General features: G+C 37.5%; 1 protein-coding gene across 9 annotated transcripts in view; it reads left to right on the forward strand.

Annotated features, from left to right (window-relative positions):
• The window catches only part of EPS15 (epidermal growth factor receptor pathway substrate 15), a 75,906-nt gene extending 56,361 nt beyond the window's left edge, over positions 1-19,545 (forward strand). For 7 of the 9 annotated variants that reach the window (XM_065673356.1, XM_065673355.1, XM_065673357.1 and 4 more), the window contains 12 exons: positions 1,760-1,921; positions 2,738-2,935; positions 4,956-5,153; positions 5,701-5,778; positions 6,145-6,235; positions 7,655-7,690; positions 8,544-8,677; positions 10,171-10,240; positions 11,691-11,767; positions 12,257-12,419; positions 15,580-15,758; positions 17,640-19,545. In XM_065673356.1, coding sequence (XP_065529428.1) covers positions 1,760-1,921; positions 2,738-2,935; positions 4,956-5,153; positions 5,701-5,778; positions 6,145-6,235; positions 7,655-7,690; positions 8,544-8,677; positions 10,171-10,240; positions 11,691-11,767; positions 12,257-12,419; positions 15,580-15,758; positions 17,640-17,786 — 1,533 coding nt within the window. In that variant the 3' untranslated portion in view covers positions 17,787-19,545. The remainder of the gene's footprint in view (positions 1-1,759; positions 1,922-2,737; positions 2,936-4,955; positions 5,154-5,700; positions 5,779-6,144; positions 6,236-7,654; positions 7,691-8,543; positions 8,678-10,170; positions 10,241-11,690; positions 11,768-12,256; positions 12,420-15,579; positions 15,759-17,639) is intronic. The other 2 variants (XM_065673361.1, XM_065673362.1) reach the window with 2 other exon arrangements.
• Positions 19,546-21,884: the final 2,339 nt, after the last annotated feature.

A 21,884-nucleotide genomic window follows, 5' to 3' on the forward strand; every position in this document is an offset into this window, starting at 1 on the left:
GATGTGTCTGAGTATTATCCCTAGTTCTGTGTATTGTATCTACTCCAGCCTTTAATTTTGGAATGGTTATGTGAACATGCTTGGGTTTTAGTTTTGGTTGGGGTTTTTTTCTTCTTTTCTCTTCTGCGAGCCATCAGACTTAGGTCTCCTCAGTGCTCCTCTACTCCTGTGCTTAGTTCCGACGCTGGGATTCAAGGAACAATAGCAAGAGTGGAGGTGATCTATGTTTTGCTTGCGTGGATGTGAATTCTTGCTCCCTTTTAGAGAAAGGAGACTGAAATCTCTTCAAGCTGTTATTTTTTCCCCCGTTGCTTGCATTGGGTATCAGCTGATAGTTGCTTTTCAAAGCGACATGAAAAATGAGTGGATCAAGAGTGTCCCAATTATCCCAGTCAATAGCTGCTGTAAGAGCTTTTTGTGTGTGTGCTGGTATGTCTTTCATAGATTCAAAGCACCCAGTGATTCACCTAGTCTAACTGCTGTACATCAGTCATATACCCTTTACTGAAGTTCAAATATGATTTGGGGGCTTGTGTGGGTGTTTTAGGGGGTTGTATTTTGCTTGGGTGTTTTCTGTAAAAGCATCTATGATGTTTCTTTAGGTAGTTTTCCAGTTGTCTCGAGGTTACTTATTCCCCTAGCATCTGACTGCTGCACCATATGCCTTTCTATTTCTGTCTGGCTTTTTTGTCCTGATTTTCTGGAGGTGTTGGCACATATGGATGCTCTCCTTCACCAAAAATACCCCCAAACAGAACATCCCTAAAAAAGGATGTCAGGATCTTAGCCTAGAGCAGCACATGAATATATGCTCTAATCAGAAATTCACGTCTGCTTGTTTCCTTATCCTCCTCTATCTTTTCTCTGTTCATTTTTTTACTGTTGTTCCTTCCTTCAGTTACCATATTTTCTCGGAAAGGCTGCTATCTTCTCTTTTCATCTAATACTTTCCTTTTGTATTAATCCTTTTTGATCTCCCTGTATTATCACTTCCTCTTGACTTTAACAATTCTTTCTTCTTCCTAATTTCTTTTCTTGACGTTATATCAATGTCATCTGTGCAGTTTGTTGAAGTATAACCATTCTTGTTGCTCAGGAATGAACTAGTTATCATATGGTGCTACTTAATGTACTAGGAACACAAGACATACTGCTGTTTCATAAATTAAAAGATGCCATATTGCTGTGTATGGAATGTGCACTTTTCACAGTACTGTTACATGGAAAATATGGTTTTGGTTGTTTTTCACAAAATGAAAAGCAGGGATGCTCTAGAAGGGAGTGCATTTGAGCTGTTAATGCACCAGTTTGGTCATTTAGCATGTTGCTAAAACAAGTTCCTATTTTCAGCCATGTGCTTTTGAAGGGGGAAGGAGCAGAATAAAGACTTTCTATTACTATGGAACTCGGTAAAACATATTGCTGAAGCATAGAGACAGACAATGGAGTGGCCTGAATAAAGACAACTTCTAAATTCAAAATGAAACCGTAACCTCCCTGTGAATGAATGAGTTAATCTCTGTGTTGATACACAGTCTTCAATATTTCAGTGAGATTCTTTCTTATAAAGAAAAGAAAAAGCAGTTTATTTGTATGTCTCAGAATTTGAGGACACTTGTTTATCTGACATGTTATGAATGCTGGCTTCTGAAAGATAATTTGTTGATCCTTTGAAATCCAAGTTAGTACTGCAGTCTATATTGGGGGATTTAGTGGTTAGGAGAGAGGGAACATGCAAAGCTAATCTGTTTCATTACAGGATCTACAAGATGAAGTAAAGCGGGAGAGCAGTAACCTGCAAAAGCTGCAAGCTCAGAAACAGGAAGCACAGGAAATCCTTAATGATCTTGATGAGCAGAAGGCCAAGTTGGAAGAGCAACTTAATGATATCAGGCAGAAATGTGCAGAGGAAGCCCATTTGGTAAGGTCTAGTGCCTAAGGCCCTTGAAAGAAGACGTTTCTCATGGTGAAGAACTCAGCCTCGCAGCATAACAGTTGTTGAGGCAGGGGAAAAAACTTTAACAAATAAACAGCCTGAGTGTCAAGATTTTGTGACCAGTAGAGAATAGGAAATACGTCACTCCAGTGACCTCCTAATTTAGTATCAGTGTGTGAACAAACATCCTGAGATGCACTTGCACATAAATAAGGTTAAGTGCAAGCAAATAGCGCAAAATTAGAACGCAATATAAGTGTAATTAGAAGCACTAATTAATGGGACTGATTTCTTAGCAGTTAAATCTTATGGTTATGTAGAGTTTTTTGCTAATGTAAAGCTATTGTATTTCTTAAGGGTCTAAAATCATAGAATCATGGAATGGTTTATGTTGGAAAGGACCTTAAAACTGTTCCAACCCCCTGCCATGGGCAGGGACAACTTCCACTAGACCAGGTTGCTCCAAGCCCGATCCAATATGGCCTTGAACACTGCCACAGCTTCTTTGGGCACCCTGTGCCAGTGCCTCACCACATTAACAGGAAAGAACTTCTTAATATCTAATCTAAATCTACCCACTTCTAGTTTAAAGCCACTGCAGTCAGGAAAACAGCTAGAATATTATAGTCTTATTGAGACCAATTGGGAATTAATCTCTCATTCAGGTATGATCTATAATCTCTGCACTAGCTATGAGTGTTTTACTTTTTCTGGTGATAAATATTGGTATTTGGATATATTTGGGAGTGTTGTAATTTTTTCCATTTATAATTTGGCTTTGAAATATTGTTCATGCTGTAGATTGCCATGCTGAAGGCTGAAATAACAAGCCAAGAATCAAAGATTTCAGCGTATGAAGATGAACTGACCAAAGCTCAAGAGGAGCTGAGTCGCTTGCAGCAAGAAACTGCGGAGCTTGAGCATTGCATTGAGTCTGGGAAAGCACAGCTGGGACCTCTTCAACAACATCTGCAGGATTCACAACAGGAAATTAATTCAGTAAGGCACTGTGAAAGACCCCCAAAAAAAGCTTTTTTTAGCTAACAACCTTTAGTGTGGTTTTTCTTAAGGGGAAGGAGTTGTTCTCTTTTTTCTCTTCACCGTTTGCTCATGTCTTCAGTTGCTTATACGTGTGCTCTGTGCTTGTTAGGATTCTTGGAGGCTGGCTCAAGAATATCTCATGATTTTTGTCCAAGTTTTGTTAATAAAAGGGATTAATTTATTGTACTTCATAAATAATTTGTCTAAATGTAATGAATGAAAAATGGATAATGCATGTGTGAATTCTCTATGTCCAGTAATTTAAGCTTTCTTCTTCTGCCATGGCTTGGGGCATGCTCTTAGAATTCTTTAATGGTTGTGAAATCAGTATAAAATTACTAATAACATTTACTTAGTGCATTGTTGAAGTGGGAAAATAAGGTGAATGTAAGAATAAATTTGATTGAGATTAGATACTGAGAAGCAGAGATATGTCTGCACTGGTTTTAAGCACTGTGCTTTGAAGTGTCTGCTTTTATGCTAAACGAACACTTAGCATCTCTCTGCGATCAGTGATTTATTTTTACTGCAGGGATGTGCAAACTAGCACAGCCTTTCCTCATTATTCTTCACCTCCTCTGACTTGCCAGCTAATATATTAGCCAGACTCACATCATTCTAAAGTTAAAAACAAAATTAAGAGCCTTCCTATTAACTTTGAACCCTAGAAATGGCTGGCTTTTGGGTTGGTCATTTCACACAATTAGACACATTTCATGTCTCTAACCTGTTAACACTTTCATTTTTTCTGTTCTTAAGACTTCCACTGTTCATGCAAAACACTTTCTTCTGCTGAAAAGCCTTATAACATATTTGTAACTTTAAAGTTTGGCTTTGAGGTTTAGAAACTGATAAGAAAACAAATGGATTTTCCATTGTTTCCTCAGAGGTAGAGGGAAGATTGTGCTATTTCAATATTAATATGCTAGCAAGTGGTACTTTCAATGAACAGATTTGAGGCTGATAATATAAGTGGTTATGCTTGACTGTACTACAGATTTTTTTCATAGGTTTTATATTAGTACTCCTGATTTTATTGCTCTTGAACAATGCTTTGGTGCTTTAGGCAAGATTAGCTAATGCTTGGTCTGAGGTCTGTATTTGAAAGACATCTGGTGTTGTCTTTGCCACCTGACTTGTGACATGTGCAAGTCAACGAAACCTCTGTTATGTGACTGACCTAGCAGAAGTCAGCGGGATTTAGACAGCTAAACATCTGATCTGTATTCACTGTAGAATCATATAATAGTTTGGGTTGGAAAGGACCTTCAGCTCATCTAGTTCTAACCTCCCTGCCATTGGCAGGGGTGCCTCACCCTAGACTAGGTCACCCAAGGCTCTGTCCAACCTTCTATATAATCTACTAAATCCAGTAATTCCTTCATAACTGGCGAGTTGATTGTAAATGTTTGCTGTGATGCACTGCATTCAGCATATTGCTGAAATAATAACATGTCAATATAACTGTCTCCTTAGGAAGACATACTGTGGATTTTGTAGACTTCAAAAGTCATGAGCGAGAAGATGAATTTGTAATTGTCCTTTTTGGAAGATGAGAATTGCGATAAAGCAGCATCTGTAATCTAGAGTTTAAGGCTAATGCGTAATTTAAATGAAAAGAACCCCCATCCCCCAAAAGCCCAAGAAACTAAATAAATAAAATCCTGAAAGCTTTGCAACTCGTGAGTCTGAGTAGGAAAAAAGCATCAAGCCTTGATGTTGCCAGTGATGCAGTCTGCTTCCTTGGCAGGAGAAGGTTCTCAGGTCTGTCCTTCAACCACATTGCACCTCCTCCAAATCAGATTTGTGCTCATCTCCCAAATGTCACCCTTTGAAATAACACTGTTTTGGTTATATATGCTTTTGAAAATAAGAATTTCAGACATACATCTTCCATCTTATATTTAAGAGGGCATGGTCATATACTGGATTCTGTGTCCTGTCATACTGATGCATACATGTTTATTTCTGTTTACAGGTACAGACAAAACTTCTTGAGCTGAAGGAACTGGAAAATAACCAGTTTAGTTGGCACTCTCAGCCGCATACTACACTTGTTAATGGAACTGTGGATCATTCTAGTCTTAGCAACAGCAGCAGTGAAACTGCTAACCTTAATGAGAACGCTGAAGGGGAAAGTATAGCAGAAGATGAACAAACAAACAGTGTGTCTCCAGTGAGTAGTGTTTTGCCTGCTTGATCATCATGCAATGCAGCTGTGAAGTTGGAATAAGTTAAGAATGTATCAAGATCGATGATGTTGTTAAACACTTGCACAAGTGAAATTTCAGAGTGTTATTCTGAGGGACTGTGCTTCCACAATCTGAAAGTTGATAAGCAGGGAAGGAGGCAATTTTAGTATGGATGGGATATGGCAATAAAAATTTGTCTGTATTTGTTTCCAAAGCAAAATGCCATAAACTGAATAGTAGAATTAACATTGAAGGAGAGCAGCTGTCTCCAGTTGGAGCAACAAGAGTGGAGTAAGGAATGGTACAAAACATCTAAAGATTTCTTGCTTTAAATGTTCCACCTTATGTCCCAGTAGATTCTTGATATATTTTTTTAACTTTCTCAGGGTTTACAGAACACTTCAATATGTTCTATAATAAGTATGAACCTCTTGAAGTATCCTTTAGTATGTTCTTTTAGCTATTTAATACTTTATATTGTGTAGTCTTCTATTTACTTATTTATAGTGAATTGCTTTTATTTTTATATAGATAAGGAATAGTCCTGAAACAGCAGCCTCTGTTGTAGAAGAAGAGAAAGAGACCCCAGCCGCAACTGTTACCAAAAAAGTGAGTTTATTCAAATTCTGGGGGAGGAAAAGACAAATTAAATCCTGGTTAAACTGTTTCAGCCTGGCATTGTGGCACTTGTATCATGCTCATAGGACAACAGGGAAATCAAGTTGTTACTCCTTATTGTTTTTATTTGAGTGTGATGTCATAAAAACATTTAATCTCGTATAACAGGTTGTAGTTGAAAAATATTTTGGATCTCCATTGATGAATTATGTAGAATTCTGTCTTTCTTTCAGCTGTCTAGCTGATAGAAATCCCCAGCTTAAAAAAACTACTCAACGGTAACACAGGACAACATAGGTGTTTTCCATCCTGCATGTCTTAAAAAATGTAATACTCTACTTGTTTTGCATTGCCCAGGAAGACCCATTTGATGCCGAATCTCATTCACTGCCTGATATAGTTTCTGAAACCAGCTTAGTGTTCTTCCAGTCTGACCCTTTTGTTGGCAGTAAGTAAACTTTTCTCTCTTAAGTACTGATTTGCAGAAACAGTTCTTGTATGAACACATCTCAGACTACTCTTAACCTTGGAAATGCTCTATATACAACAAATGCGAACATCTTTGAGTGACAGGAGTGTGGAGCCAATAGCATTAGGAAAATAGAAATTAGAGAGATGAGAGGTCCAGGGTGTTTCTCCTTCCTTCAGCTGGACCTTCTAAGTAGCTGTGACAATTGCACATTTCCCTCATTGCTCTTCCTGAGTACTTCTTTTACACCCCACCCACCCTTTGGTTGCATTTTGGTCTTAAAGGTGTGGGCATAGTTGTGATACATGCAGTGTCAGTAATCTAATTTGCAGCACAGATCCACAAACAGGTCAGCTGAGGGTTCAGGGAACTGTGGTGTGGGGAGGGTGTGGGTGGTCGAGAATGAATGGCTGTGCCCTACTTATGGTGAGTTTGGCACTCACAGAAAGGTAATGTGGAACTGCACCATCTGTTCGTCTTGTGGAAGTGCTATGCTTTATTTTAAGAACTTTGCCACTTCGAATGCTGCTGCTCTGCTTTTATGTTTCTTTTATTTTGGAAGAAATGATCCATCTGTATGGAGCCACTTGGGGAAGGGGAGTTAATTCGGATTAACTGCTGAAGTGGGTGTTTTCAGCCACATTAATAAGATTTTACATGCTTTCAGAATTAGTGTGGTCTGATCAATGTAGCTGGTATTGCTTCAAAAGGAAAATAAGCTAAATTTGTTTCTCGTTGCTTGGCTTCTGAAAGAATGTCAATGCAGATTTAATACTTTTAATTAATAAATGAAACTAATTGAAAACAGCTTGACTGGTTTCTGTGTGGATATTGCTTGATTTTTGTTCATATTGAAGTGGTTCTACTTAGAGCACATGACAAAGCCTTTCTTTCAGAGGAGAAAGACGTGTTAACAGCCAACCTTTTGGGCTTTGTGTGCTCTGTATGTTCAGGGGTAGATGCCTACAGCTAGGAGACAGTGTATCTATTTCTTTCAGATGTAGATGAGGGATTAGAACTAATACAATTGGGACCATGCATCTAGTACAGAAATGAGTGCTTAGGAGCTACCATCATGGTGCCTGTGAGAATTAAAAAGAACTGAGACTAAACTCCTATCTGTGGCTAGCCTGGATTACTGTGGTGGTAGATACCGCATAATGTGGGTGTTTATGGACAATAGCCAACAAAAATGCATCTTTGAGATGGCTGCTTTTATGTGTTTCATGATGGTAATGAGCTATGTCTAATTAGCTTCATCTAATGCTAGTTCTTGTGGTTCCACTGAAAATAGTGCAACTATTCCTCTGAGTGAGAGCTGTTTAAATTCTAAATGTGGAAGTGAGTTTGTATCCAGAAGACTGCATCTGAGTACATGCAACTTTGTTTTTTTAACAGGTGATCCTTTCAAAGATGACCCTTTTGGGAAAATTGGTAAGTAACTTTGTACCCTCTCGTGTGTTTGTTTTTCTAAATGGTTCCTACTAGAAGAGCATGTGAGGAAAAGCATTACCACTTTCAGCACACAAAAGGTGGAAATGACCCAAAAAGTCACCATAGGATAGATAAATATATGGTGGTAGCAGGTGGCCACTTGTGTTAAAGCTTTTCAGAGAAGCCCATTGCCAGTGAACTTCTCTCTTGTTGGAAGTATCTTTAGTTGGGATTTAAGCATGTGAAGGTGGTGAACAGAAGCCCCCAAACTTGTTGCCTGCTTTGTATTTAAACAAGTGGGATTGTGCTCTTTCAAAAGGCTCTTCATTCACCAATATTCTTCAGACCTAAGTACTGAAAAAGGTGGGAAGTCTCTATTTAGACTGGCTGTAGAGGCAATGCCATTGCATTTTTTGCTTGGTCCCAATAAAGTTACTGCTAACAAAAAAGTAAAATGGCCAGTAGGAAGCCCATGGGAAAATAGTGTTAAGCACCAAGTGCCAAATAAGAAACATCAATCCTGTCTGGTGGAGAGTGGAGGACAGTTACGGGAAATATTAGATTTTGTAAAATGCTTCATTTTAGGGGGTCTGGTTAAAGAAACCGTATGCTCAGATAGATGGTTCTAGAACCACAGCACTGGTACCATCCAGAGTTTCTATGATGCGCAGAAAATGTTGGCTTGTCTAATCCTGAATCACAGAATACAAATGATTTGCAGGTGAATTTCATACTTGGTCTTAAATGCAGTATGGCCGCATTGCAGTATGCAAAAAAGCAATATAATGTTTAGTTTTTAAGATATCAAGCTAGGTAAAGCTGGCAGAAATGCTAATGAGATGTTTATTTTTAGATCCCTTTGGTGGTGATCCCTTCAAAGGCTCAGATCCTTTTGCAAGTGACTGTTTTTTCAAACAGTCCTCCACTGATCCATTTGCAACTGCTGGCACTGATCCATTTAGCACTGCAGACAACAGTAATATCACAGTAAGTTTGGCAGCACACATTTAATTTCCTTCTCTCTATAATCTGGACAAAATAACCTTTTTCGTACATTTAGACATGCCTTGAAAAGCTGATATTTGGAAATCATATAGATAAATGGTTACACCTTACCCCATGGCTCCATTCTGTCCTTTTTTGTTTCCTATTTCCTAGAAATAGCCACGGATAAAATAGAGGTAAAAACCAAAAAACGCCCCATTTTTAAGATGTTTCAGTATGGAGCTTCGTTGCTCCACAGGAGCAGACATTTAAGAATAACAAACTAAGCTCTGTTGGTAGCTGGTGGAACTTACAAACATTGAAAGGTTAATCTCACCAAGTTATGTTGAGACACTTTTGCCTCCAAAGCTTATAGGATCAATAAGGATGTTCTGTATCTTGTTTGAAAGGTGGTATGCAGTTTCCCCTCTGAAGAGCCAAATTGTTCTATAGTTGTATGTTGCTTGGGTTTGGTTTATTCTTTTCAGTAAGAGTTATTGAAGCCCTCTCATAATGTGGAGATTCTTACTGAATGAATCCCTTTACCTCTTTCAGGAGTTCTTCAATGTAACTTTTAGCAGTTCACATTATAACTGAGCAGTTATTGATTAGTCTTGAGCCTATTAAAAGGTAGAGTTGGGTATGAAACATTCTCTGATGTTGGATAGAACTTGATGAAGATGAGGTAATATTTAGGGCTGATAGGAAAGCAATCTAAGAAGCTGAAACTCTTCTCATGTTGTAAGTTTGTCTCCATCCTTTTGCCATCTTCTTTCCTCCTCAGTGCTGTTTCTGTTCATGCCTCACTTCCAATTTTTTGTGTGTATAAAATATGCGTATACATATAGAAGAATTAAAGATAAGTGTGGATTAGTGGCTGTAGAGTGTGTCTGAGGCAAATACAAAACAGTCAAGAGAGTGAGACATCACTGCCCCTAACAGTGGTGGTGCCGCTCTCACGGTCATATTGCACACCACAGCCTACAACTTCAACCTTCAGTCCTCCAACTCTACAATCTTCAATGCATAGCTATCCTTTTTGCAGTCTTGGTATTCTAATATAACCAATTCTTGGCCATGTTGCAGTCTGATAATAAGAGCTTTACCACGGCTTTGTGGTATTCTTACTGTAAAAGTCGGTCAGAGTTTAAAATTTAAGCCTACAGTGTTGTTATCTTGTGGATACATCTTCATGAAGATGGCTCTGGTTGCAGAAATCCAAGACTAAAATAAGTAGTAGATACTCTTAAATTCTGTGTTAGTGGTGACCAAGTATGTTGCACATATTGTACCTTTTTTTCTGTCCTTTGAGAGTATTAATCACTGTTTTGAGGAGGAGTTTCTGTTAACAGACTTGTTTACTGATGCTCGTAAAAGCTATTTCCAAAATATTTTATCTTAAAACCTCTAAACTACAACAAATCGTGGTCCTGCTCTTACAACGAGGAATCTTTCAAGCTGAAAACAAATTTCCCTCAAGGGCTTTTTTATTTTAGACAGAGATATCAAAGAAGAATGACCCTTTTGCTCCTGGTGGAACAACTGTTACTACATCGAATGATCCAGGTAAAAATAGATCATACACATCAAACTGCTCTGAGTTTTATTTGCCTTTTTTATTATTATTACTTTTATTTCTAGTCTTTTAACTGAATTTGTGATGGAGCATTTTAGACATTTCCTGGATTTTCTGGATTTTTCTATAAAGTATGAAATAAGGTAGGGACAGGATAAGGGGTAACGGGTTAAAAGTTAAACAGGGGAAGTTTAGATTGGATATAAGGAGGAAATTCTTTCCTGTTAGGGTGGTGAGGCACTGGAATGGGTTGCCCAGGGAGGTTGTGAATGCTCCATCCCTGGCAGTGTTCAAGGCCAGGTTGGACGAAGCCTTGGGTGAGATGGTTTAGTGTGAGGTGTCCCTGCCCATGGGAGGGTGGTTGGAACTAGATGATCTTAAGGTCCTTTCCAGCCCTAACTATTCTATGATTCTATGAAGGTGCAAGTTTAAAGGAAGGTATTTTTAGAAACCAAAACTCATTATCTGTAGTGTATATCCACAAGAATGTTCCTCTGCCTTACCTAAAACTGGTTAAAGACCCTAAGTGTTTGGACTATTTGAATGGTTTGTACTGCTTCCCATTAGGGTGTTTTTGGTAGACATTCTATGTTACTTTGTAAATAACATACAAGATACCTCCTCTTGGAGTAGAAAGCTGTGGGATAGAGTAACTTCTTCATCAAGAATTTTTACTGCTAAAGCTTGTTCCTTTTGTTTTGCTATGACCTTTTCACATCTGAGGGCTAAAGGTGTGTTAGGGAAGACCCTAATCTCCTGTTTTCCCAAATTGCACTGACAAGTGGTAATCCAAAACATGGATCCGTGTGTGATTTCATATTGTAAGCCTGTGTAATTTTAGGGAAAATATGCCGTTTTCTAGAGATGCAGAAGTGAGTATTGGTAAAGACAGTGCAATTCTTATTTTAGAGTAGAATAGGAGGTTTTGGATGTTGTTCAGGCACAAAAGAATGAAAGGGTACTGTTGAATTAGATTGAGATTATATGAGATTTAGATACTTTATTCCACAGTGGGCTTTTCATATTTACATATATACATATATATATATATGTGTGTGTGTGTGTGTGTCTCTGTTGGCGTATTTATGGGTGTATGCACACACAAATACCTCTGTAGACATGTAGCTCAGCAGAACATCCAGTAGAATGGTTATTTGATACTTTCAGTGGTAAATTCCACTTTTTTTAATGTAGGAAACCAGAATAGCAGAATTTTTTTTGATTATTCCCTGTTCGGAAGAATTATTATTCTTAATTGTTAATTGAAGTTTACAAGCTTTTGTAAAAGTTACTTAAAGTGCTCACCTCCAAATATTTCACTTGAATTAGTCTATGCTGCAAAATATGCAATGGTTACGTGTTTGTTGAGGGACTTTTTTCCAGCCTCTTTGATGGTTAACTTTTAATCTCGTTCTGTCTTCTTGATTTGTGTGTATTTAGCTACAGACCCCTTTGCCTCTCTGTTTGGAAATGACTCCTTTGGAAGTGGCTTTGCTGACTTTAGCACGCTGTCAAAGGTAATACGAAGCTACTGCTACTCATACTCCGCAGTGACAAGACACTGTTTAACCTCTCTGTTAACAGTTTCATTACAGTTTTGCCACCACTAAAAATTTATAATGGTTGACTTACTTGAAAAAGAGGCCTTTATAGTAAATTCTCCACTGCAAAGAAAGCAATGTAATCTTTGTGAGTTTATAAGTATTTTCACTATGTTTGCAGTGGCATAATTTATTAATTCACTGAGTTTAACAGCACAAATACTACTTTTGCATGTTTGACTGCACTCAACTTTATATTGCTGTACACACAAAACATTCCTGTTTTTTCTTGATTTTTGCAATATCCCAGAGTGTGTGGATGATATGTGTAAAACCAAACAAAAATATTTTCTTTCTTCCTTAGTCCAAGCTTTCAGTTCTAAATAAATTCTGCACTATTGACAAGAAGGGGAAAGTACAGAGGAATTGCACTGAAAATGTGTGTTGCTGTTTTCTCTGTTAAAGGCCAACAACGAGGATCCCTTTAGCTCTTCCACATCAGGTTCTGTCAACAGTGTGACCATAACTAAAAACTTATTTGATGAACCACCAGCTAAAAGTGAGGATGTTCCTCCTGCACTGCCCCCTAAAACCGGAACTCCCACAAGGCCCTGTCCACCACCCCCTGGTAAGAGCCAATGCTGAGATGTTGTTAGCAATTAGCTGCTTCAATACTGGAGTGGGACAGTATGAGGGAATAGTGAAGTGTCTGAATTGAGACTTAATAAGCAGGATGTGAAACAAGTCTGTTTGTGATATTTGGTGTTTTCCTTGGAGTTAAATGTTGCATGGTGTTTGGGATAAGTGAAAGAAAGGATTTAGAAAGCAGGAAAAAATTGGGTTATTACAAGGATCTGCAAGAACATAGTATGACTGCAAATTAAATGTTTACTGATGTGATACATCATGAAACTTGCATTAAATTGTGCATAAAGTGAGAATTCGGTGTGTTTTCTTCCATTACAAATCTCTGGGTTTAATGCAAAATGAATTAAACTGGGTTAAATGACTGCCTCAGGTTTTTAGATTAACTTCTTCCAGGTGGCTTTCCCAGAGGCCTGTGGCAGTCAGCCTAGCCAGTGTAATGGTAATACATGCAAGTTTCCTATGCTATTTCCTCTTCAGTGATAGCTGAGTCCTCTGGTATTCTCCATGGCAAGGACAGTTTTACAAGTGTATATAGGGATAGGACAAAGGGGGAATGGCTTTAACCTGAAAAGAGGGGAGATTCAGATAAGGCATAAAGAGGTTTTTTACTGTGAAGGTGGTGAGGCACTGGAACAGGTTGCCCAGAGAAGCTGTGGCTGCCCCATCCCTGGCAGTGTTCAAGGCCAGGTTGGACAGGGCTTGGAGCAACTTGGTCTACCGGAAGGTGTCCCCGCTTTCCAGATAAGGCCATGATTATCAAAGATAACACCACCTTCTTGTGGTTAAACAAGCCCATGTTACAACAGACTTCTCATTCTCAATTTTTTTGCACAGATTGGAAAATATATCACTAATATTTCTGAAGTTTCTGTCCTTTGTTTCACTTTCTTTAAAAACTCCACTGCATCTCTTTTTCACTATTACACTTTGCGGATTAATCTGAAGGTGTTTTGGAAAACTGTAGAACAAAACTTAAACATGTATTCATCATTTTCCTCAAAAGAAGGGGAACACAATAAATGCAGGTGTATTAATACTAAAATTTAAACTCAGCTGTTTAATGTTGATGTGAGATTTGGTACATGCTTGCGCCTTGCAAGTAATCAGTTTCATTGCAAATAGCATTAAAACAGCTGATAGGAACAGTGATAATTTTAATGCTTGATAGTGTTTCCTCTTAATGGTGGTCCTTATCTAAAACAAAAAAGGATTAGTGACTTCACTGTATGGGAGTGGCTATGATGTGCACAGATCTGCTTTTAGAATGCAGGCTTCTGGCTGGTGAAACAGCAGCATCCTTATCAATAGGTGACTAGGAAAAAGTAGCCTGGTTTTTCACATATTAAAAAATGGTGCTGTGCTTATCTTCATAACCATTCCCAATAGATCATTTTCTTAAGAGAAATAATAAATGGGGATACTTAAGTGTGTTTGGTTTTAATGACTCCCTTGATCTGATCCAAAACAAGGGAATGCTTTTTCAAATAAATGCCCCAAAATCTTCCTTTTAATTCTTCACACTACTGGCAAGCATGCAGAAGGGTTGTTTGCTTGCCTCTGAAACCCACTGCTTTTCTAGATACTGATAAGCACCCCCATTACATGATTTTTGGGGCAGACTGGAGATTGTATATTTCATGCTTATGCCTTGCATAAGCGTGGCATTACATGGGAATATAATGGGAAGTGGGAAGTCTTAAAATTACTAATCCTTCCCATGCAGAAATACAATTTTCTGGATGTCATTTGAAGGTGCTTCTCCCACGTTAGTCAAGAAATAGGCACTCGTTGTTTGCCAGTAGATCATCATCAATGGGGGAGAGCTGTCACGGCAAGTTTACCTTGGAATTGCCTAAATCATATATTTCCAAGAGGGCATTTTCTAATTCCTTGACAAATTAGAATCTTTTTTGGCCTGTGAAAGAGTTTTTAGATTTACAGAATAATAAGCACTTTGGTTCAATTCTGCAGTTTTAAGCTAAAATGACAACAGAAGCAAGTATTAAAATGCAACCATTGTAAATGTTGAGCCACTTGCAGAACCCACTAGTTGAATTCAAGAAGCTGCAATGAAATCTCTTCTGGAAGCAATAACATATGGAGAGAATGGTGGGATGGAATTCAGCTCACCTGTTCTAGAAAGTGTTTGGGTTACTGTCATCAAAGGTGTTGAAAGCTGACTAGAATTAAGCTAAAAAAAAAAAAAAAAGAACAAGTGGGGGCTTGTGTCTGATTCTGTTATGTCTGCAGCTGCCAAGGCAAGGATTAACAAAAGAGTTAAACCTGCGATTGCTTGTTATCATACTCCTTCATTTTGTTAGTTTAAAAACTCCAGAAATTCCTGGTGTTAGCATAGTGGGAGGACATGGTGTTTTGCCTGATCTCTGAAAAAAATGTGCTAGCTTGTTCCATGCAAATAATAAAAGAGCCTTGTTAGAATGATCATGGACAGTTGAGAAGCAGAAGACAAAACTAATGTGTTGATAGAGTAGGGGCTCTGTTAGAAATACTGTTCTCAAAATAGCTAATTAGTACAAAAGTTGGGGCTGTTCAGCCTGGAGAAGAGAAGGCTGTGTGGATACTTTATAGCCTTCCAGTATCTGAAGGGGGCCTACAGGAATGCCAGAGAGGGACTCTTCATCAGGGACTGTAGCGATAGGACAAGGGATAATGGGTTCATACTGAAACAGGGGAAGTTCAGGTTAGACAGAAGGAAGAAGTTCTTTCCTGTTAGGGTGGTGAGGCACTGGAATGGGTTGCCCAAAGAAGTTTCAAATGCTCCATCCCTGGCAGTATTCGGGGGTGGGCTGGAGAGAGCCTTGGGCAGCGTGGTCTGCTGTGAGGCATCCCTGCCCATGGTCCATCTTAAAGTTCTTTCCAACCCTGACTATTCTATGGTTCTATAACTGTGTTCTTGAATCATTAACATGATTTTTACCTGATTACCCTTTAAGAAACTATGAACTGTACCTTCATTTTTTTAAATTGGCAATCCCTCCTCTGAAGTCACTGCAACTCCACTAGTTTACTGCAAGTGGCTGCATTCCAAGTAGCTTTTGAATTTGTTCTTATTTTTTTACTATTTTTAGCATGTTATTACCTGCTATCTTAAATTCATTTTCAATTCATTTTAATCTAAGGGAAAAGACCTATCAATCAAATAGACTCTTCAGATTCCTTTAAACCGAGCGATCCATTTCAGCCTTTCCCTACCCCAGACATTCCCAAAGAACAAGAAGCAGATCTATTCAGTGATCCATTTGCTCCCACCAGCATCAGTAAAGAGGCTGACCCCAACAATTTTGCAAACTTCAGTACTGTGAGTAAACCCTTTTTACATTTGTTTCAGTATAATGACAGCTTTGAATTGTTCATGCTGAAGTCTTCAGTCTGATTTAAAACATTAAAACATATCCCCTGTACAAAAGGGATATCACTTCCAGTTGTAACAGTATTTACATTTAATTCACAGCTGAGGCTGTCCTAACATAAAATACTGCAAAATGTTGTAGTTACTGTTTAAATTGCATTGGGTTTATGATTTTTTTTCTTTTCATGGAAGCCTCCTAGCTATTAGAAAATAGGACTTTTAAAATCTTTCTGTTCTGGGGACTATCCATTTTATCAGGGCATGTAGCAGATTTAAATTATATAACAGGCACACTGTTAGCTATCCAATTAAAAGATGTGATTTTAATTTAGCTGTCACTGAACTGTTTGGTCATAATTTCAATGTCCAGAAATATTGATAAACAGCCTCATCACAGTGTATGTTAATGTCAGCTATTTGGTGAGTTTGGAATGGCTGGTAAATTCCAGTCATGTACAGTGAAATAAAAAGTAGTAAGTGTCTCTTTATAACCAGAATCCATTTCATAGAAGTCGTGGTGTCCAAGCAGTAGAAGCAAATCTAAAGGTTTGTGCATGCTTATATGGTTTTGGGTTTTTTCCTTTTGAGCTTTTGCACATAGGAGTTTTGAAAGGCATCGTCTCACCTGCAAGCTTGATACCTGTCAAATGCAGTTTGCATTTACAGTATCTTGATCATACTGCTTTTTTTATTTTCAGACCTAATAAACTATGTGCTTGATTGAAGTAAACTGAGTTTTGACAGGCTCTTAAAATTGACTTGCACTGGTTGATGTGTCTTGTAGCATGATAATTTCTGAAATGCTTTTAGTGATCACAGTTATTAGTTAGAGGGACTGAGAAGCCACTTTGGAGGAGAGAATGTGAAATGTGGAGGAGAGTGAAAAAATCTCCATTATCTTTATGAGGGGAAGAAAGTATTCTTTACCAGGTACAATTACTGAAAATACTAAGTGAATTATGGAGAAAAATTGAGCTTTTCTGTATTTATTTCCCACAGAGGCAGCCCAAAGCAGAAACTAGCTGTAGTATATTATGATAATCGTTTCAGACTTAACATTGGGACATTCATGAAGACATGGGCTTCACCTACCTCTTTGTTTTTCTGCATGCTGACTAGGAACAAACTTTAGCATAACCTTTCGTATTTTGTTTAAGATAATACCCTTAACTGTCTCTGATTTATGATCATTGTACCACAGAAATTTAGTTCACATTCTGTTCACATCAATATACATGGAAAGAATATGTTCTTTTTTTTTATCTCTTGCATCACACTGACCTTTCTTTGTATTACTACTGGGCTTCTAACTGTATGGTTACCTTATTATTTTGCTGCTTCTTGGCAGAAGTATTTCTCATCTGCACAATTAAACAGTCATTCTACACCTAATAGTTGCAGTCATTGTCACCTGGGGAAAATCATCTTGAATGCAAGTAGGGTAAATCTGGATGTCCCCCATTGTGGACTGGGGTGTATTCTGCAAAATGTTCTCCTTATTTATTCAAAGTTTTTCTTGTATAGACTTTTGTCCAAAATACAATTTGAATTATGGCACTTTCTGCTCATAAATTTTTTTGAAGCTTAATACTGAACTTTGAAACACTGCTTAAAACAACATCAATTAGATAGCTTTGATGCAGTTCTTCATAGTTAAACCTTAGACTAAGCTAATCTTAAGTGTATTAAAATTAAAAAGCAAGTAATATTTGAAGACTAGAATTACATATATTTTTTTAAAAAACTAATTGTGACTTAAAGCAAGGACTTGCACAGTTGTAGTTATCATTGTAGTATTAATCTGGTTCATTTTGTCTTTTGAAAATGCAGTATTCTACTGAGGAAGACATGATTGAATGGGCTAAGAGGGAAAGTGAGAGAGAAGAGAAAGAAAGACTGGCAAGACTAAAACAGCAAGAGCAAGAAGACTTGGAACTGGCTATTGCACTCAGTAAATCTGAAATATCAGAAGCATGAAGTTTAGAATAAGATGCTGTCTTGCGTCAACTGTTTTGTCCCTTTTCCTGAATACCTAATCTATTTAAATGTTAATCAGAAAGTACATATATACAGGAAACCATGAAAGGTTTTAAATTTCTGAAAGTGATGTGAATGTTTCTGCTAAATTCAATCCTTTTGGTTATTGTTTGAATAACTATTAAGTTTAGCATTCGATTTCTCTCAAGTTTTCAGGAGAACAAAGTACTTTTCCCAGCTGTAACTGAATCAGTTTAAAATTAAGATAGTGAGGTTGTAGTTTGGCTGCAATCTGTCAGCAGTTGGTAATTGAGCATAAAGTGATCACAGCAATTATTCTGTCGTGGCTGACTGTCTCCCATTAAGCAGTTAGTCATTCAAAACATTTTATCCTTCTAAAGAGATTTTCCTAATGCCAGAATTGTGAAGTGCTTTATTTTGTATGTATGCATATAGATTTTCACTTCATTGAGGATTCTATGTTTGGATTTGAAATAACAATCTTCATGGAGTGTAAGTCAGAAAGAGTATGTCTTTCTGAAACCTTTAATGCTTTTCTTGCATGGTCATAGGTTTTAAGACAGACTTGTTATTTTGTTTTATAAAGCAGTTGAGTTGTTGATTCATGTGTGTTTGCTGTTGGCCAAGATGACTGTCAGATTGGGAGACCCCACTGCTATTTGAGCCACTTTTGCCTGTGAAATATGCAGCTGAACTGGCAAATTATGAAGTTCAATTTGAAATAGGATTGAGAATAGGAAATAAAACAGGTAGTCTGATTTTTATTTTATTTTTACCACAGTTGTTTTCTGTATATGTAATTTATTGAATGCCAACTGATAGTTGCACCTTAAACTGAATGATTTCTGAATGGTCACTGAGTCAAGAGTAGGATTGATAGAATGTTAATGAAAATAACTTAAAGAAAATAACTTATTGCTCATTTTGAAAGAAGTCTATTGAAAGAATCAGTTTCGTTAAAGTAATTCCCCAAAAAATAATCTTTTGCCCCAAGAAAAATGAATGACAGCAGCATAAACATCAAGAAGTTTATGGTTTTTTTCCTTGCACTTTCAGCCTGTAGTATTTCTGTTGAGGAAGTTGAAGCATTTCAACACACAACACTGGGCGAAGGGGGAGAACTTGACCATGCTTCAATATATTTAAGCTCTTCCCATTACCTGTCAATGCTGCTGTTGCTTGAATTTGAGGGTAATTTTCAATTTTTCAGGAAAAATGGGTAACGTGACTGGGATTTTTTTTTTCTTTTTGCACTGGGAAATGAGCATTTAAACACCTGCTCAGAAAAATAACTTAAATTTTTGCAAGTATTAAATAGTTATAACTTATCTATACATCTTTGTAATGAGTGTACATTAATCTTGCAAATCATATGCTTAACTGGATTACATAGTTTCTTATCTTTTGTTAAAAAATGTATACTCAGTGGACCAACACAATATTATATGTATATATTATATATATATTCCTGCTTTCCTTTATGGAATTCAAAGTTTTGAGTCATTTGATGTTACATTTCATGTTACTGACTCTGACTATAGTACTTTTACTCAGACTACCAACAAACCACTGCTGTGAGCTAAATGGCATTACTTTATGAAGTTTTAACTGTTGTTTTTTAAAAGGAAAACCTTGTTCAGGTGGGATTAGCCTCTATTTATAGACTTCCCTTTTGGTTAAAAATTCTAACAATAGCCTGTAATTATGAAGAAATAAAGTTTAAGTACACAAGTGTGAACTGTTTGCCTGTTTGTCAAAAGGGTGCTGTTAGCTGTGAAACAACATATAAATGTCATGCAAACAATATAAAGCATTCTGATTGAAGTCTGATGGGAGTGGGTAAATTGGCAGAGGAAGGAGTTGCCTGAATGTTGAGGTTAGCTAAGTGCACACTAATCCCAGCTGACACTTCCTCCTTTAGGAGTTGTGGCAGCTTCAAAGAAAACTCAGGCTACTCTTGTCCAAGGATTTTTGCCTGCACAAGAGTTGCAGAGCCCAAATGTTTAGGTACTTAAGATCTATCTGTGAAAATATGCAATCACCTCTACTGGCTGCTGTCAACATACAGGGCTTAAGAGAACTTCAGTTTAACCCAGCATATATGATGCTTCTTAAATATGTCTGTCAGCATGATGTCTCCGTTACATCATAGAGTGATTAGTTAGAGGTTTAGGAGTTCCAGCAACATTTTTCACGTGTCTTTTGATCCTTTTGTTACAAGTTCTAGGTTTTAATGTACTCACCTAAGTGGACCCAAATCTTTTTGTCTATTTTCTTTTAATGAGACATCAATTGGATTAGGTGGTATAGCATCTTTATTAATTTTATCAGGTTCACACACACTCTTGAAGCTATTTGAAACCTTCTGTGAGCTGCCCAATTTTACTTATTATTTCCCTTTAAGTCTCCTGTCACGTTTCCATCTTGGGTGCACTTTGCCTCTGATTGTGCTGCTTTTAAACCCTCTTTCCCCTGGAACTGTCCCCTCTCAACCCTCTCAAATCGTGTGCAGCCTATTTAACTCTTTATTATGAAGGTGAAGATGGTTAGGTGGTTGCTAATTGTCTTGAATAATTTGATATCCTCTTCACTGTCTTTCTCTTGTTTTCTTGTACATTGAAGTTCTGTCATGTAAAAGTTTCTATGACATTCACAGAATACCATTGCACTAATGTCTGGCAGATGAATTGGCCACTTGACAGTTACATTTCTAGTGCAAGTTATCTAAAGTAACTTAACTAGAAACTGTACTGGAAGCTGATTGGAAATTATACTGGGGATTAATGTTAAGGCTGTTATATCATTGTGAAGTACTGACAGGGAATAAAGTGGCAATAAAGGTGCTTAATGAAGAAACTGACATACTGGGTTGAAAGCTGTTTGCTTCAGTACAGCAGATGTAAAGCCATACAGAACACTAACCCCTCTGCTTTTAGTACCTAAAAGAGGTTATGGTAGACCTCAGTATTAGACTTGACTGGTTTCTTTAGTTTACAGGGACTTACTTGCCATCCTCTGCCATCTGATGCACCCGCTGTGTGTCGCCTCTTAACAGAAGTAGCATCTAGCTGTCAGAATTATGTTGTCTAGTGCTGTTTCCACACTAACTTCCCAACAACTTCATTTAGCTACTTAAATTTAACTGTTTGAGTTTGGAAAAGTAACTTATCTGTTCAGAACATTGGCAGCTAAAGTCGTATGGCTCTCTTTATGGAACTCCATATCATGTCAGTGAATACTCTTAAATTTCATTCCATTCTTGAAGTGAACATGATGGTTGGCTTTCAGATGCATTCATTCTTTCCTATAATAAGAAGAAAGAGGATTTGTTTGCTGTGTGCAATTACAAAACACAAGATAATGTTGAATTAAAGCAAACAGTCAACAGCTCGTACTGGAAGTAGACAGTAGCTTTTCCAAACTGAAGATCTTTCTTGCCTTCAGAAAGAAGATCTTGCTCGAAGATCTTCAAGCAACTTTGAAGCTTACTCTTTTGGTAGGTAGAGTGGAGCTTTGGTTTGCCCTCTGTCTCTTACTCTAGAAAAGATGGGAAGGCACTTTTGTCAGGTGACAAGCCATCACAGGTGAGTAATATCCTGAAAGAGATTTTCATCTAAGATCTGTTTAAAGAAAAATAATAGTAAAAACATAAATAATACCAGCTGCATTGCCATTCCTTGTTCAGAATACTTAAGAATTCCTGTTGTGCTAAAATTGAGAGATCCAGAGCTCCTAGGACCTTAGATTTTAAACTGAAAACAAAAAGCATTGGTTTTTGAAGTGGGTGAACAGGTAGCTAGCTGATAGGGGGGAAGAATGCTGCATTGTCTGGATGTATATTCAAGAGGTCAGGATGTTGTTTCTAGTTATCTCTTGCTGATTGATTAAATTACTTTGGACAAACCACTTCTTAATGCTAATCTGTTTCCTGTTTTCTAAGTGACTGTGGGTCTGATAGCACGTTACTTAAACTGTAATTTGGAACGTCAATCTTGTGCAGAGTAAAAGGAATTTTATCCCATTTTACTTGTGTGTATCCTGTAGGCAGAAGAGATGTTTTAAGGTGTTTTTCCATAT

This window comes from Lathamus discolor, chromosome 3 (genome assembly GCF_037157495.1).
Source record: "Lathamus discolor isolate bLatDis1 chromosome 3, bLatDis1.hap1, whole genome shotgun sequence".
NCBI lineage: Eukaryota > Metazoa > Chordata > Aves > Psittaciformes > Psittacidae > Lathamus > Lathamus discolor.